At 41.3% G+C, this 19307-nt stretch overlaps 1 protein-coding gene across 3 annotated transcripts; it reads right to left on the bottom strand.

Annotated features, from left to right (window-relative positions):
* Positions 1–867: 867 nt before the first annotated feature.
* On the bottom strand, positions 868–18687 carry LOC127629017 (tubulin alpha-1A chain). Of its 3 annotated transcripts, XM_052106029.1 has the most exons (5): positions 18566–18687; positions 17347–17569; positions 17108–17256; positions 16322–17002; positions 868–2574 (listed from the first exon to the last, which is right to left on the bottom strand). In XM_052106029.1, the coding sequence occupies exons 1-5, from the start codon at positions 18566–18568 to the stop codon at positions 2281–2283; spliced, it is 1350 nt and encodes a 449-aa protein (XP_051961989.1). In that variant the 5' UTR covers positions 18569–18687; the 3' UTR covers positions 868–2280. The 3 variants fall into 3 exon arrangements, with proteins under 3 accessions (XP_051961989.1, XP_051961988.1, XP_051961987.1); XM_052106028.1 differs by lacking the exons at positions 16322–17002; positions 17108–17256; positions 17347–17569; positions 18566–18687 and adding exons at positions 3341–3489; positions 3580–3802; positions 5053–5161 and having other exon boundaries at positions 868–3255; XM_052106027.1 differs by lacking the exon at positions 868–2574 and having other exon boundaries at positions 15919–17002.
* Between the last annotated feature and the right edge of the window lie 620 nt (positions 18688–19307).

Raw genomic sequence — 19307 nt, 5'->3', positions numbered from 1 at the left:
TATCCTCCCCCAACAGAGTCTGAATACCAGGCCCAATTTTAGATTAGGGTGGTGAACTGGACTCTCTTCATGCCTATTTTCTGGAACATGTAAGTACATTTTATGTACAAATTTATATGCTGGTAAGTGCCGACTAAGCTGTACTATCAAACATAAAATTAGGCAATAGACAACCTACAATTCAGATTGATTATAGGATTGTGTTGGTGGCTCATTTCTCTTTATCCTACATTTAAACATTTGATCGACCCTTGTACTGTTCAGAATCAGTCATGAGAATGTGAGCGCTGGTGAATTAGAACAGCCATTTATACTGCAACACTGCCCTCTGTAAACAAAACTAAAAAAAAAGCAAAAACAAAAAGAGCTCATATTAGCCTACATTTCAGAGAGCAATGCAGAAGTCATCTCAACATAACATAGCATTCAGAAACCGTTTAACTTATATTGTTTCTATTTGAACCATTTCACATTGTATAAAAATATGGGAATTGATTTGATCATAAAGAATGTGTGTTCTATTCCAGAATGGACTGTACATTTGGAGTTGAATGTGGAAAGGTTGACATTTTGGAATATTTGAGCTTCTATCTGCTAGGATATGTAGGTGTAGATACTAAAGTACAAGTTCACCCTAAAGAGCATCTTGACATACCAACGCGAACACATTTTATAATCTTTTTTTCTGGCATTAAATTAGTGTTAACAATTAGCATCCATGATATTCAAAAGGCAGCATTCCCTATAACAACTGCCTAGATCAATGGATAAATGGCTATTGGTTTATGCTTTCCCCACCTGCACAGTCTTGGTGACTTCAGCTGAAAAGGAAAATCATTTCAGAGGCAGAACAATAGAAAATCATGAAAGACCTATTTTTATTTATCTCAACTGGAATAATGCACAAGAGGGAAAGGAACATGTGTTGAGCTCATGTTGACTAAGTTACACAGATGTTTAATACTGCATGAATTTGCATCAATCTCACTCTATATTTTGCTTACTGTTGTAAAAAAAAAAGCACTCTACCACAATTTTGTTTCACACTATGCTGGGTGCTTCTCATTTCTGAAATTGTGAACCCTAGTGTCCGTTCCTGCCATTCTTTCCTCGTTTCCTTGCTCCACCCTCTTAGGAAACGAAGAAAGGATGGTAGGAAAGGAAACAAGGATGGAGGAAACAAAGAAAGTTGCAATTGTAAAATGGAAAGTCCTTGCTCACTTAAGTGTGACTTCAGAGTGCGTTTTTGCGCAGCTGCAGTACCTCGGCAAACTTGCCGTTAAATGTTATTGAAACTTTATTCATATATTCATAATATATCCAAATAATTCAAAATGCACTGTTGAAGTTTATGACAATTAAGGATTATTTAAACATCAAAGGTGAAACATGAATTAAGACTGCTGTGTCAGATGTGAAGGGGAAGGAGGATTTTTGGATGTGCCAGGTGCTTCGACCAGAAAGTCTTCCACACAGTAACCTCCTGTGCTTCTTTGCTCAAGGATCGTCTAGAAGCTTCCTCCATCCTCGTGATGCATTTAAAGAATGGACACGTCCTTAATTATGGCAGACTTTGATCGGTTTCCAGGTCACAGGCTCGAGGATGCATAATTAAAAATGAGAAGCACAGTGATACGTGTAGCTCAGCAAGTAAAGACGCTGACTACCACACCTGGAGTAGCAAAATTCATATCCAGGGCATGCTGAGTGACTCAGTCAGGCTTCCTAAGCAACCAATTGGCCCGGTTGCTAGGTTGGGTAGAGTCACATTGGGTTAACCTTCTCATGGTCACTATAATGTGGTTCTCGCTCTTGGTGGGGCATGTGGCGAGTGGAGCATGGATGCCACGGGGATTGGCGTGAGCCTCCACATGTGCTAGGTCTCTGCAGTAACGTGCTCAAGCCACGTGATAGGATGTGCGGATTGACTGTCTCAGAAGCGGAGGCAACTGAGATTTGTCCTCCATCAACTAGATTGAGGCGAATCACAATGCCACCACGAGGACCTAGATTGGTAATGCCAATTTGGGGAGAAAATCCAAAAGAAAATAAATGAGAAGCACCCTATTTGGTGATCACAGTGCTATTTTAGGAAATAATGGCGAGTCATGTAACAGATCTGACAATGAAAACAAGAAAATATTGTTTACAAGCATTACAAACTTCATTCATAACCATTAAATAAAAGGTGAATTGACCTTTCAGTATGATAAGCACTGGAAAAGTGAGAAAGAACACACAAAAATGACACACAGGAAATAGTTGGAAGTGAAAGAGAAATTAATATTCTTCACCCTCATCCTCCCCTTCCACACTCTCAGCTCCAACCTCCTCATAATCTTTCTCAAGGGCAGCCATGTCCTCTCTGGCCTCTGAGAACTCACCCTCCTCCATACCCTCACCCACATACCAGTGCACAAAGGCACGCTTGGCATACATAAGATCAAACTTATGATCAAGACGTGCCCAGGCCTCTGCAATAGCTGTAGTGTTGCTCAGCATGCACACAGCCCTCTGCATCTTAGCCAGATCTCCACCTGGAACCACAGTGGGGGGCTGGTAGTTGATGCCAACCTTGAAACCAGTGGGGCACCAGTCCACAAACTGGATGGTACGTTTGGTCTTGATGGTGGCAATTGCAGCGTTCACATCTTTGGGCACTACATCACCACGGTACAACAGGCAGCAAGCCATGTACTTGCCATGTCGTGGGTCGCATTTCACCATCTGATTGGCTGGCTCAAAGCAAGCGTTAGTTATTTCTGATACAGAGAGCTGCTCGTGGTAAGCCTTTTCTGCTGAGATCACCGGGGCGTAGGTAGCCAGTGGGAAGTGGATACGAGGATAGGGCACTAAGTTGGTCTGGAACTCAGTGAGATCGACATTGAGGGCACCATCAAACCTGAGGGAGGCTGTAATGGAGGACACAATCTGACTAATAAGCCTGTTGAGATTGGTGTAGGAAGGACGCTCGATATCAAGGTTCCTTCGGCAAATGTCATAAATGGCCTCATTGTCTACCATGAAGGCACAGTCAGAGTGCTCTAGGGTGGTGTGCGTGGTCAGGATGGCGTTGTAGGGCTCTACCACAGCAGTGGAGACCTGAGGAGCAGGGTATATGGAGAACTCCAACTTGGACTTCTTGCCATAGTCGACAGACAGACGCTCCATCAGCAGAGAGGTGAAGCCAGAACCGGTTCCACCACCAAAGCTGTGGAAGACCAAGAAACCCTGGAGTCCTGTGCATTGATCAGCCTGAAAGACAGTGTTCAGGTTAAACCAATTACCAGTTAACCAATTTTTTTTTTTACAAATTAATTGTAATTAATTTTTAACATACTAGTTTGCGAATTCTGTCCAACACAAGATCAATGAGTTCCTTGCCAATAGTGTAGTGACCACGAGCATAGTTATTGGCAGCATCCTCCTTTCCTGTTATGAGCTGCTCTGGGTGGAACAGCTGGCGGTAAGTCCCAGAGCGCACCTCATCTGAATAGTTAATGAACAAACGTTTAGAGAACAGCACACACAATGATCAAATTGAATAATATCATATATAATAAAGCAGCCTCCTCTTACCAATGACAGTGGGCTCCAGGTCTACAAACACAGCTCTAGGGACGTGCTTTCCAGCTCCAGTCTCACTGAAGAAGGTGTTGAAGGAATCATCACCTCCACCAATGGTCTTGTCACTGGGCATCTGCCCATCAGGCTGAATACCATGCTCAAGACAATAGAGCTCCCAGCAGGCATTGCCAATCTGGACACCAGCCTGCCCAACGTGGATTGAGATACACTCACGCTGTGGAAAGAATTAATTAGATTTATCGACAATGTCATTATACAGCTTAGTCAACATCCAGTTGCAATAGTAATGATTTATCAATTCAATAGCATGCTTGTTTGTATAGCTTACAAAGGGATATTTGATAAGCATAAAGACTGTCTTTTTTTAAAACAAGATACACATGTCTGATAAAATGCCGCAACAGCAGATCTGAATGCTATGGGCACACAAAAGCCCTGACCATGCAAACAGCTGATGAAACAGATCAGGCCTTGTTTCAAAGAGGGGGGTGGTGGGGGGGTTGGAGAGAGAGAGAGAGAGAGAGAGAGAGAGAGAGAGAGAGAGAGAGAGAGAGGGAGGGGCTCTCTTTTGTTTCACTAGTATAGACTGCATGCCTTACAACATTTGAATGAAACATGAAAATTGGGTTTAAATTTCACATCAAGTTTATTCATCAGCCAAACCTGCATTAAGTAAAACGCTAAACTTCCCAGGTGGTCACATTCATGATCCACTTGACCAGACTCAAGCTTAGTCATGAGGTACTTATTATGCTTTATTAAACCTCCTGACACATGAGCACTGGAATTCATCAAGTTACTCTTGAAAGCACGTGGTACTGACTCACATCCTGTGCCGGCACAGATAAGGGACTTTCATAATCATCGGAACAAAGGAAAAACATTTTACTAGACGTCAGTGCATTTTCTCTTTAAATAAGGGCATGGAGTTTGAGATTTGTCTTTTATACATACGTCCCTTCGATCTAGGAAGAAAATTATATTCTTTAGTTGTGTGCTAACCTGCACTGAGCCTGGGGAACTTTCCCTTTTATCCAGACACAATGTTATTCTTCTCTGTACTATTATAATATAATAGTGCAATAGTAAATCTATCTATCTATCTAATAATATATATATATATATATATATATATATATATATATATATATATATATATATATATATATATATATATAGATATATACATATATAATAATAATTATTATTATTATCTGAATCTCGGACGGTTTCTTATTTTTATTTGGTGGCATGTGATTACACAAATATGTAAGATCCGTTTGAGATCACAACTAATAAAAACAAGGTTTACATCACCTAAATAGACTAAATATTGAAATAAAACGCTATACATTAACTGTAGGGCCAAATACCAATAACCGCCTTAGGAAACATAAACATCAATCATTAACGATAACTTTTGATATCACTTTTATAAGTTATCCAAAACGGTTCCATACTCACCATTTCTAGATGGAAATTTTGACTGAAGAGTGAAGGAGGCGGTTTTGCTGTTTTAACAGTAACTGTTTCTCACAGTTCGACTTTTATGAGTCTGGTGAGAGAATGAATTGCTTAAAAAAATGCGGTGGAAGAGTATTTATACTTTTTCTTTCGGGCGTCACCGAGGCGGAGCGCGCGGGAGGAGACGTTTCGTTTCCTGTCACATCCTCATTGGTTCGTCTGGGATTAGCTGCACGCCATTGGCTGATTTTTACAAGTTGAATAATAACGTTTGTTTTGAAGAATGAACGAGGCAAGATGAACTTGAGTAATAACGGATGCGTCACGTGAAAAATGTACAAAGAATAAAATGAATATTTTTGTTAGTATTATAAAACTAATTAAGCCTGTCTTTAATGTGTATGTTGGGTGTGTAACATTATACATAATTATGGGCATTTAGCAGCTTCAGAACCCACCAAAATGTGCTTAAATCTTTAAATGCATATATTTTACAGTACTGGTTAAGCAAGGCACGCAGAGTTTTTTTTTTTTTTCCTCTCTTTTCTTTTATATTATTGCGAGTCATTAAAAAATACCCTTAAATGCAGCATTTAAATGATTTATAATATGCTTGTTATGAGGAAACGGTGCTGGCCTGATTTCAGGTTTTAATTTAATTTTCACAAGTAAAATAATATCACACCTTATTCTTATTACTTCATGAAAATTACGCTTGTGCAACACTATGGAGCTAAATTCATGACTAAAGTCTTTGACGCATAAAAGCATGGCGAATTGCTCTAATCAAAAAATTAAATGCATTGTATTATCAATGCTTGCATTTAAATGTATTGCAATTAGAGTGTTTGCATTTAGGGAGGCTGAAATTTAACATGGTTGTATTTTTAAGCATTGAATATTTCATTTGGAAACATTTCACAAATAATTTCATTGTTAAAAATTAAAAAAAAAATATGCACCTTCCAAAGTTCATTTCCAAAATATTCTGTTCATTTAAAAATACATCTAGATTTTTGGACAGTTAAAGTTCAGCCCATTCTTTTTCGCTTAACAAAATTAACTTCCTCAAACCCTTCCACATCCGGGAACTGCAAGAAAAGCAGCAGAGTACCGATGCACAATCTCAACCTGGTGCTATTCGTTTGTTTTTCAATTTGAAAATGTGCAGAAACAAGAAAATTAAATAAAATGTATATATTATGATGATCAGTTTGGGCGCAAAGCACAGATCTCCATCAGTTAATGTTTGTACATTTACCCTAAGTTAGTAGTGCTTCCACTGCCCTATTGTGCACATGAAATAGGCCTGCCAACACATAAACCTTTTTATAATTTTTTTTTAAAGTCTTCATAGACAGAAGTTTGCCACTGATGGGCGACCCACAGATGATAAATGAAATGCACATTTGATGAACAAAGCAGTGATTGTGTAAAAACAGTAGATCTTTGCCTCCAGCACAAAAATTATTACAAAACTATGTATTTAATTATGTAGTTAATTAGTTTGATTATATACGAAAATAAATAACTATTTCTCAGTGAGCTAAATTTCAAGTATTTATGAATTTACGCACAAGTCTATGAATGAGTGACACTACATGCCAAGCTGCAAACTTCTACATGCTAAATTGTGCTAACATGTGACACATTTTTAAGTGCTCCTTTGATTTTCATTGTCAGATTTCAGCACTTCAAAAACAATTGTCTAACTACATTTTCTAACAGGAATATGATTATTATCATGTGAGCTATTTTGCGTGTGTTTTTTTTTTTTGCAGTTTATTTTTATTTGCAAACTATTAGGCTGTCCTAAATTCTGGCAGATGTGATTGGGTAGACAGTGCTGCACATCATAGTAACATCATTATATTTGTGCATAACTTTATAAACATTTGTAATTTATCTCCCTGGAAATGTTTACAAATATATTCATCCTAATTAACTACATAATTACATTTTGTTTAGTAATAGTTTTATGAAGAATGATTGTGTATTTATTTACACAATCAATGCTTCATTCATCAGGTGTGCATTTATGTGCATAATAAAGTAGGGTGACCACAGTTTAATAAATTAATATGTAAGATTAAATTATTCCATTAATATGATTTGCTGAAACATATATTTTTTATTTAACATTGTACCATGGTAAATACTGAGCCTTGTTCATTTATTTAGTTGCGTTTCCTGAACAACGTCAATATCTGCGTATTAATGTCTGATGCTGAAGTAAATAATTCCCAAAAAAACAACAGACTTCTACACATTCGAGGATTTTTTAAATCAGAAATGTAATTGACAGACATAAAAATGTTATACAAATTCTAATAATCTTATCTAGGCTAACAATATATAAATTTCTAGCAGACAGATATCTCAATTTTCATCTTTTCTAATGTTAGATACAAAATAAATATATGCTCCTTCAGTGCATTTGCGACCGTGGGAATAAATTAATTTGTATTTTTTACTCTCTCTCTCTCTATAGGCTGCAACTTTTATGATCATCTTAATTAATGCCACTGGTTATTTTATATAGAGAACACCTGTTTCCCAAAACATCACTTAGATCTCTCTTTATAACTTAAATGCTTCGTTACAGGAGCTGTCTGGTCCAATGCTGAAAATGTAGCCAATATGTCCAGGAGTTTGTCTTCTCAACATGACAATGATGCGGAAATACTGACAAGCATGGAAATGAAATGTAACCGTGTCGAGACGACGGAAGTTAATGATGATCACAGCATTTAATCAAATAAATATTAATGACTTAGGTAAAATGGGATTTCAGATTGATGCCCAACTTTATAGAGATTAATGATAGAAATGTATGTATGTGAAGGCATGCAATGTGAATCATAATACGTGTCTCTAATGTTGCCAAAAGTTTGTTTCTTTTACTGGAAACTGAATGCGCACAGTATTGTCATTTTTCTATTTCATAAAATGCATCATAAATGTATTTCTTTTTCTAAATGAAGTTTATGAATTAGTGAATGTTAAACCTGGTGTAGTACCATTGGTCAATTAGTCAATTAGTGCAAATTATCCCTTCATTTACCTGTGCATTTGTCTTCTGGATTTTGGAAATAATTTAATCACATTTTATGTATGATACATTAACAGACCTACCAACTCCATTGATAAAAGTCTAATTAATTTGTTTAGGCTATTAAAGTAATTATAATGTAATGCAGGGCTACATAGAAAATAAGTTAGTGCTAAAAAAAATTATATTTGTGAATGGCAATTATTGTTAAAGTTACAAAATTTTTTTTTTTACATTTGATTGTACTTCAGTTCTTGAACACAGTTCCCTCTCGATAGGTCTCTCCTATTGCGTAAGTAGCTTACGCTATGGGAAAACTCCGTTTCTCGAGAAATATTGAAGTCTTTATGTAAAACGCATTGCAGCTGCACAGCAGACAGTAATGAGCGAGGCAGCTCGGTCATTGGCTGTGCTGCGGAAACTGCTCGAACCAATGACGGGGCGACTCTGAACGTGCGACCAATGGGCGCGCCTGCATTCCAGGCTCAGAGCCCGCCGAAATTAGCATAGCCAGGCTATATAATGGGCACCCCGTCATACGAGTTCCTTTAGATTTAATCTCCTTCTTCGCTGGATCCTCCGGATTGTTGGAGTCTTTTTTGGAGGGTTCACCTCCACCCGAGAACTCCCCGCCGCCAGTCCAATTCACGCAGATGGACCAGCACCCCTCCAACAGAGCGGTGGGTCTCATCTCGTTCGGCGCACCAGGGGACGACGGTGAAAAGGATGACAGCCTTTACAATTGGCGCTGCATCCGACGACTGGCCGGGCTCGGCCTTCGACCCCGCGCCGTCGACATTAGCGGACACGAGCACGGGCACCAGCACGGTAAGAGAGTTCGCTGAACGCTTCACTGCAGCGAGCAAAACGTGTAAAACATTACCCAGTCCCCTTACAGGCGGCTGGAAATGTCTGTACAGCAGTCAATGGGCCAGTCAAAGAATTCGCTCACCTGCAATCAAACGCCGTTTTAACGGCAACACACAGAAATCACAAGAGTCATTTTCTGCCTGTGTCACTAAGGGGTCACGTGTCCACACTAAAGTGCGCACTCCCACATATCAATACTGTCCAAACAGTGCCGAATACTTTCCCAGCTCGAGCTGGACGCCCCATAAATGTAGATCGTGTGCCTATTGTCATGTATGCACCACTACACACAAGCACTGTTCCCACAGTTATAAACACTTCCCCAGTAAAAGCGGAAATACTATAAATGTAGCGGCGTGCCTGCTGTCCTGCACACACCCCTACACACAAACACTGTATGCATGGCCAAAAACCCCGCCGCTAGCGGAGGCTTTATGAATGTGGCGCGTGCCTACCACAGTAGATGCACCCCCACCCATAAGCGCTGCCCATACAGTTCCAAACAGATCTCTGGCTCACGCCGCGAGCATCACAGATGCGACGCGTGAGCCAAGAAACTCCCCACTAAGAGCCGGAAGCTTTATGGAAGTGGCGCGCGTGCCTATTACAATGTATGCACCCCCACCCATAAACACTGTCGTTTCAAACATTTCTCCGGCTCTTGCTGCGAAGCATTACGGAGATAGCGGCGTGCCTGTAATCTCACACGCACCCCTGCACTCAACAAAGCTGCTCAGCTGCTCACGCTTCTGAGAGCTGTAAGCTCAGTGTTAGCACATTTTCTGCCTGTGTCACTAAGGGGTCACGTGTCCACCCTAAATTGCGCACTCCCACAGTTACAAACACTGTATGCATGACCAAAAACACCCCGACGCGAGCGGGAGATTTATGTAAGTGGCGCGCGTGCCTACTACAGTATATTCACCCCCACCCATAAGCGCTGCCCATACAGTTTCAAACAATTCTCTGGCTCATGTCGCGAGCATCACAGATGCGACCCGCGAGCCAAGAAACTCCCCGCTAAGAGCGGGAAGCTTTATGAAAGTGCCGTGCGTGCCTATTACAATGTATGCACCCCCACCTGTAAACACTGTCTAGACAGTTTCAAACATTTCTCCAGCTCACGATGCGAGCATTACGGAGATAGCGTGCGTGCCTGTAAGCTCACACGCACCCCTGCACTCGGCACTCAACACGGCTGCTCAGCGCGCACTCCGCCTCTGGGAGCTGTAAACTCAGTGTTAGCACAAGGCAATTTGCCGGTGGGGCCCATACGCCACTGCGACACGCCCCCAGCCAACATTCAGCCCATATCTGTGCGAGCAAAAGCCTGGGAAAAAATCCCCGACATGCCAAAATGGGTTTTGAACATAATAAAACACGGTTACTCACTTCAGTTCGCTCGCAGACCACCCCGGTTTTCAGCGATGGTCGACACGAAAGTGAGGAAAGATGTGTCACATGTTCTACGCACCAAGGTGCTCGAACTGATAGAGAAGGGCGCTATAGAAACTGTTCCTCCCTCTATGAGCGAGGCAGGTTTTTACAGCCGCTATTTTCTCGTTCCAAAAAAGGACGGTGGCCTCCGCCCCATCCTAGATCTCAGACATCTGAACAAAGCTTTTATGATTCGCTCTTTCAGAATGTTAACAACCAAACATATCCTCGCGCAAGTTCGCCCTGGGGGTTGGTTTCTATCAGTGGATTTGAAAGACGCTTACTTTCACATTCCGATAGCGCCTCATCACAGGCCTTTTCTGAGATTCACTTTCGAGGGACAGTCATACCAGTACACAGTATGCATGCGCGCCCTTTCTGAATGATGTTGCAAGGCGTCGAATAGAGAGCGCGTGCTCTGATGAGAGGCGCGCTGTCATCTGCACTGAGTCTAGCACTATTCCCAGAAGAGATATTCTGGCTGGGGGATAGCACGCTCTTTGCAAAATTGATTCTCAGACCCAGGCATTCTAGATGGCTGATAACCCAAGATCTGTGCGTCGTTAACTGACCCTCTGATTGTGCTATGATTAGCCAGTCGTCGAGGTAATTCAGTATTCGCACTCCCCGCTGTCTCAGGGGGGAAAGTGCCGCGTCCATACATTTTGTGAATGTACGGGGGGCCAATGATAGGCCGAATGGTAGTACTGTGTACTGGTATGAGTCAAACGATTTCAAAGAATGCTCGATCTCATGGCCTCGGCATCAGCTGTACTCCAGCTAGGATTGCTGCACATGGTTCCTCTCCAGCGCTGGCTCAAGAGCCGTGTCCCCACTCACGCGTGGCACTCGGCCCACTTTTTGATCAGAGCGAATCACGGCTGTAGAAAAGCCCTGACGCCCTGGAAAGCCATCAACTGGTATCAAACCGGCGTGAGTCTGGGCGTGAACACGCGGAGAAAAATGATCACGACAGATGCCTCCAAAATAGGATGGGCGGCCCTTTACGAGGGCAGGCCTGTCTCCGGCTTTTGGTCAAACCCGGAAAAGCGCCTACATATAAACTGTCTGGAAATGAAAGCGTCGCCTTGGCTCTCAGAGCCCTGCTTCCGTACCTGAAAAACGAACATGTCCTGGTCCGAACAGACAACATGACGGTAGTTTCGTATATAAATCGCCAGGGTGGACTTAGGTTGAGCTCCCTGCACTCTATGGAGGGCCCTCCATGCATGGCCCCTCAACGGGTTCCTGAGAACCTCCCCAGTGGAGTTTTGAGAACCATCACTGAGGCACGAGCACCCTCTACGAGGCGCTTATATGCCCAAAAGTGGAAAGTGTTCAGTGACTGGTGTGATACCAAGAGCTTGAACCCCAAATCGTGTGAGATACCAAGTGTACTCGCCTTTTTGTAAGAGCTGCTGGAGGCGGGCCGCACACCCTCCACGCTCAAAGTCTATGTGGCTGCCATAGCGGCATCGCACAATCCTGATAAAGGACATTCATTAGGGAAAACGATCTAATCATTCGCTTCCTAAGAGGCGCTAGGAGGATGAACCCTCCTCACCCCCCTCGGTGCCGATCTGGGACCTGGCCACGGTCCTGGACGCACTCAAGAGTGCCCCGTTAGAACCTCTCCGAACCGTGCACCTTAAACAGCAAAACTGCGCTCTTGCTGGCGCCGCTTCAGTCAAGAGAGTGGGCGTACCTGCACGCCGCTGTCATCAAGTGCTGCTTGCCTGGAATTTGGACCTAACGACTGCAGAGTTGTCCTTAGGCCAAAGCACGGGTATATTCCTAAAGTTCTCTCCACACCCTTCAGAGCACAGGTGATATCTCTGGCAGCTTATCGTCCCCAGCAGACTAAAGCGACGCTAATTTACTCTGCCCGCCAGGGCGCTCAGAGTATATTTGGAACGCTCTGCCCTGTTCAGACAGACGGAACAATTATTCGTGATGCTTTGGCGGCCACACTAAAGGTCTCGCAGTCTCAAAGCAAAGAATATCGTGTTGGATTGTGGATGCTATAGCGCTAGCTTATGAAGCCAAGGGCCTTCAATGCCCCTTAGGCGTCAGAGCTCATTCTACGAGGAGCATGGCCTCCTCGTGGGCTTGGTCGAGTGGGATACCCATTTAAGATATTTGTGCGGCGGCGGGCTGGGCCTCGCCTTGGACAATTATCAGGTTTTATAACCTACAGGTCCCCTCATTGCATTCCAACATTCTATCAGCCTGACTGTAGAATGGACTGGAGTATGTATATGCTGAGCATTATCTCCTCCCTTATAAGGTCCGGTCCCTGACCGACTTAGAGGATTTTTATGCATATCAGTACATTGAAAAATGCATTCCAACATTCTATCAGCCTGACTGTAGAATGGACTGGAGTATGTATATGCTGAGCATTATCTCCTCCCTTACAAGGTCCGTCTCTGACTGACTTAAAGGATTTTTATGCATATCAGTACATAGAAAACTCAGTACATAAGATATGTGCTTGTGTTTGTACTATGAGCCCCCACCATGGACCACCTTGGAAGGGCTCTATACTATCCCATTATGTAGCTCGCCGTTGGCCGGCTCGTGGAATAATCACTTTGCTTTAAGGCTCAGGCATCTGCCTCTGGCTTTATAGAGCGAAGTCAGCACGCACGCCGTTTTACATGGTGTTCCCATAGCGTAAGCTACTTAAGCAATAGGAGAGACCTCTCGATAGGGAACAACTCGGTTACTGACGTAACCTCGGTTCCCTGAGACGAGGGAACGAGTATTGCATAAGCTGCCGTGTTTGTGCTTGGTCAGTTCTCTTCAGTCGATTGAACCTAAAGGAACTCGTATGATGGGGTGCCCATTATATAGCCTGGCTATGCTAATTTCGGCGGGCTCTGAGCGCGCAAACGCGAGGCTCAGATTCGCCCCGTCATTGGTTCGAGCAGTTGCCGCAGCACAGCCAATGACCGAGCTGCCTCGCTCATTACTGTCTGCTGTGCAGCTGCAATGCGTTTTACATAAAGACTTCAATATTTCTCGAGAAACGGAGTTATCCCATAGCATAAGCTACTTGCGCAATACTCGTTACCTCCTCTCAGGGAACCGAGGTTACGTTAGTAACCGAGTCGTTTTCACTTGACACACCCAAAGCCTTATTTCTGGCAATAGCTTTCCAATGATCCAAATATATCAATACACGTTATTATATGTTCCTTATTAACTGACAAACTGTGAAAATGAGAGAAAAATACATATATTTTGCACTCATTTAGAGCCCTCAAAGCACTCTTTAATTTACAATGTTTTTACCTTACTACTTTGATGATTTTGGGAAATGAACCAAAGAGATTAAGAACTACTTTAGTGATACTAACATTCTACTTAGTGCCTTGGGAAACCCAGCCATGGATAAATAAGTGAAATGAGACAAAAAAAGTTTCTAATTCATGACTGGTCACCCCACTACATTAAACGTAATGCCTATCTACACAGCAATCAGTGCTTCAAACATCTGAGTTATGTAATAACCTGGACAATGTATCAGCTATTTTTTTTATAAACCTTTTTAAAAGCAAATACATTCCACATACTGGTCTGTGCTTCACAACAACATAAATGCATCCGCACCACGTGGTCCAATGGATTGCACTGTGCAGCTTCACCACACCTTTTGATAGAAATTTTGATAGCTGACAGCTAAATAAAACTGGCTGTGTGACTAAGAAGTAGGCTAAGAAATGTTGCTGCCGGTGCGAGGGACATCAACAGGCTATTTATAAAACAGACAACTAATATTTCTCTGGCACATATAGGTTACAGAAACCATGCCTACTCAGAAGAAAGTTGGCATGAAGCCCTGTCTATAGACCCTTCCCTATCTAGTACGGTTTTTGTCACAGGCATTCCTATTTGAGAGAGATAATATGTAGTGTCAAAAGCAGTGGTGGATAACTATTCTGTTGGACAGCATTGAGGAACTGATGATGATGCAGATTGACCAATCATTGGAATTTTGTGTTTCATGCCCATCCAAATGTACAAATCATATATCTATCTATTTTATACCCATGAACAATTTTGAAAAACAAACTATCAAAATATACACGGCTGTTCTCTCTGTTAATTTCCAACTGAATTTAAAGTACTGAATTTGAGGAGAAAAATTTTGTTAAATCCAGATGGTATTTTTAAATTAACTGTGTATTTTGGAAATGAACTTTGGATGGTGAATATTTATTTTTAAATTTTTAATAATGAAATTTAGTTGTGAAATGCATCCAAATGAAATATTCAATGCTTAAATATACAACCATGTTCAATTTCAGCCTCCCAAAATGCAAGCACAGTAAATGCAGCGCATTTAAATGCAAGCACTGATAATACACTGCATTTATTTGATTCGATTAGAGCAATTCACTCTACTTTTACGTTTCAAAGACTTTAGTCATGAATTTAGCTCCATACAACAGGATACCGCACAGACAGTTCAGGAATCATTTGCATGAAATGTTATATCCAGCCCACATATTTACAAAGATAGTGTTGTTCTCATGAAAATGTTGCTATAGGGAAATATAATATTTCTTGAGAGGAATCCATACGAATGGTTGTCATTTACTGCAGTAATGTTCAAAATGTTATTTATTATTCAGGCTACTGATTTTCCACCTGCAGCTGTAATCCTCATTTTGCTCTGGATGGTATACCTAAGTCAAGAAATCTATATTGTATTCAAGTTCATGCATGTATGTACAGTCATTTTCCACTTTGATAATGTTGTACTTATATTGTTTAGTATACAGTAACGGTTTCAGCAGTCTGGGCATTTTCACTGCTGTTTTGCAATACGTTTACCTACATTCAATAAATTATATATCTTCAGACATTAATGAAATACTGCAGCAAAACAAAATGCTAAGTATATTATATATGTCGGTTGACAGCAGACAAAAAGATGGTTTGAGTTGAGAAATATGTTTGTTTCATCATTTGACATTTTTACTTCCACTTCCTTAAACTCTTTAAAATGTATTTACTAGTAGATTGTTGTTGATCTTTAAAACAATATCAAGATTATTCTCAAATGTAACTTTTATATATATAAAAGTATATATATATATATATATATATATATATACATATATATATATATATATATATATATATATATATATATATATATATATATATATATATATATATATATATATATAGTGTTTGTGTGTGAGCATGTTTATGTGGTTTACGGGGACAATTTTTTAGGTTACAAACTGGTAATTACATGGGTATTATGCTATAAATGTGGTTTATGAGGACATTTCTATTGTCCCCATAATTTAAATAGCTTAAAAAAATTAAACTATGTTTTATTGAAAATGTAAAAATGCAGAAAGTATAGTTTGTACAGTACAAATGCATTATCATTATGTCTATGGATATTCCTTATAATAATAGGTAGACCAACGTATGTGTGTGTGTATAAACAACAATTTAATAGAAGAGACACACATTAGTTTGTTTGAAAAGGAGGTTTATTTCAGATGTCCAAAGAACTGTAACAATGTGATTTTAAAAGACATCTTCATATGATGGTTCCTGCAGGTTGTACACTTCATGTACACTTTAATATTCCTCTCCCTCTTCCTCTCCCTCACCCTCAATAGAATCAACACCAACTTCCTCATAATCTTTCTCCAGGGCAGCCATGTCCTCTCTGGCCTCTGAGAACTCACCCTCCTCCATACCCTCACCCACATACCAGTGCACAAAGGCACGCTTGGCATACATAAGATCAAACTTATGATCAAGACGTGCCCAGGCCTCTGCAATAGCTGTAGTGTTGCTCAGCATGCACACAGCCCTCTGCACCTTAGCCAGATCTCCACCTGGAACCACCGTGGGGGGCTGGTAGTTGATGCCAACTTTGAAACCAGTGGGGCACCAGTCCACAAACTGGATGGTGCGCTTTGTCTTGATGGTGGCAATTGCAGCGTTAACATCTTTGGGCACCACGTCACCACGGTACAACAAGCAGCAAGCCATGTACTTGCCATGGCGTGGGTCACATTTCACCATCTGATTGGCTGGCTCAAAGCAAGCATTAGTGATTTCAGATACAGAGAGCTGCTCATGGTAAGCCTTCTCTGCTGAGATCACTGGGGCGTAGGTAGCAAGAGGGAAGTGGATACGAGGATAGGGCACCAAGTTGGTCTGGAACTCTGTAAGATCGACATTGAGGGCACCATCAAACCTGAGAGAGGCTGTGATGGAGGACACAATCTGGCCAATGAGCCTGTTGAGGTTGGTGTAAGTAGGACGCTCAATATCGAGGTTCCTTCGGCAAATGTCATAAATGGCCTCATTGTCTACCATGAAGGCACAGTCAGAGTGCTCTAGGGTGGTGTGCGTGGTCAGGATGGCATTGTAGGGCTCTACCACAGCAGTGGAGACCTGAGGAGCAGGATAGATGGAGAACTCCAGCTTGGACTTCTTGCCATAGTCGACAGACAGACGCTCCATCAGCAGAGAGGTAAAGCCAGAGCCGGTTCCACCACCAAAGCTGTGGAAGACCAAGAAACCCTGGAGTCCTGTGCATTGATCAGCCTGAAAAAGTAATTGAAGATTGTGATTAATATAAATAATATTTAACCACAACCCATTTTGTTTATTCATGTATTTATGTCTAAGCTAATATTTAAAGATACCCACCAACTTGCGGATCCTGTCCAGTACCAGATCAATGATTTCTTTGCCAATAGTGTAGTGACCACGGGCATAATTATTGGCAGCATCTTCCTTTCCTGTAATAAGCTGCTCTGGATGGAACAGCTGGCGGTATGTCCCAGTGCGCACCTCATCTGAAAAGGTCAAGAACAAACGTTTAGAGAACTGATCACACTCATTAAGTTGAATTATGTATTATATATAATAAAGCAGCCTCCTCTTACCAATGACAGTGGGCTCCAGGTCTACAAACACAGCTCTGGGGACGTGCTTTCCAGCTCCAGTCTCACTGAAGAAGGTGTTGAAGGAATCATCACCTCCACCAATGGTCTTGTCACTGGGCATCTGCCCATCAGGCTGAATACCATGCTCAAGACAATACAGCTCCCAACAGGCATTGCCAATCTGGACACCAGCCTGACCAACATGTATAGAGATGCACTCACGCTGTGGAGAAAAAGATCAAAAGTTGAAAATCAGTCTGAAGTATCTAATAAAATTAATCTAACTGAAGACATAACATTAAGCTGATAAATGATGCTTCAATTCGAGTTTCTAATCTAGCAGATGTAAGCAGCAGAACTGTTTTAGGACAGCCCATCCACTCAAGTTCCACTCAGTTCAGGGCAATTATCTACCAGAGAGATATAATGTCAGAGGTAGTGATCACGTAACACCCACAACTGACCCACAATAGTCGGGTTTACTGGTGAGCTTATTGTCCATAAGGTGCATTAGTCTTGCAGCCTACTACCATGAATATTTAACGGCCTCACTCACAGCCCTGAAATGCGATAGCATTTCTTCAAATATTTAAATTAATCGCGCTGTTCAATGCTCGATTCAACCGATCTGAATTATATTTTGAAATCGGACATGTAATGTCGATATGCTGGCCGTCAAAAAATGACCACGTCCTTAGGGAGCCACCATGTCCTTAGGTCTTAGGGAGCGCCCCCCCAACCCCCCCACCCCAGTGATTCAATATGACACTGTACCGGACAACATATGGGGCCGGTTACAACCAGATTATTTATGCGGCTCCATTCTCTCTTTGTTGTCTCGTTCCGGCGTGCATCACGACTCCCAAATCCTCTCCTATATTCCTTTGGTTGTATCTATAATTATTATTATATATTGCATACCTATTAATTATCTAGATTCATATCACCGATTGATAATTAAAAGACGTGACTTTAGTCTATATCTAATTATTAATCGCAATAATATATGTTGAGCTCGAGTCATTTATCAAATCAAACGTGCATTTGATAATTGCATTTAACGCACTTTATCTCCCCCATATTTATTTCATTTTTAAATATAATTAAAACGCTGAGTCGGCAAAATAAATAGGCTACAGCAAATAGCTGTCATAAAAGTCGAACACAGAAAGGTTATTGCCATGAATAAGCAACATGAAGTATTTGAGATGATGCTCACCATAGTTTCTATTGGTGCTGCTTGGCCGGGTGAGAAAAATGTCTTCGCTGAGAGATCTTACAGCTCAACAACTAAGGGGTCGAAATAAGATGAATGACGTTATAACGCACTGATCTCCGTTTATATACCAGTGCTGCTCTGGCGACAACGTTTCCCGCATTTTATTGGTCAAACGCGGAAAGATCTGCCCAGTTCGGAACACTGGAGCCATTTCTATTGGTTTTAAGAAAGATGAGGTTATAAGTAAGACACGTCCCAGAACCTCACCCAGTAGGCCTACTGAAACACTGAATAACGTTTTATTGCAAGCAGTTTGAATAAAGATTTGATTGTTGTTTAACCAGGAATCAAAGATTTTATTAGGCCTACAATAACACAATGAGAATATTTCTTAATTCAGCTGCTAAAGAGAGAATGAAAGCTTAGACATGAAGTTACTCATTCCTGCATTAAAACTGCTTTCATTAATATCATAATAGAGTTTACACAATAAAAATGTTTGCATGTTAGGTTATGTACTAGCATATTTGTGTTAGGCCTATCTATCTATCTATCTATCTATCTATCTATCTATCTATCTATCTATCTATCTATCTGTCTGTCTGTCTGTCTGTCTGTCTGTCTGTCTGTCTGTCTGTCTGTCTGTCTGTCTGTCTGTCTGTCTGTCTAGCTAGCTAGCTAGCTAGCTAGCCATCCATCCATCTTTGGTTATAATAGGTTGTCAAAGTATCAAGTGCAGTGT

This window comes from Xyrauchen texanus, chromosome 35, assembly GCF_025860055.1.
Source record: "Xyrauchen texanus isolate HMW12.3.18 chromosome 35, RBS_HiC_50CHRs, whole genome shotgun sequence".
Taxonomy (NCBI): Eukaryota; Metazoa; Chordata; class Actinopteri; order Cypriniformes; family Catostomidae; genus Xyrauchen; species Xyrauchen texanus.
The sequence above is the reverse complement of the archived record's forward strand: the minus strand, read 5'-3'. Positions and strand labels throughout refer to the sequence as shown.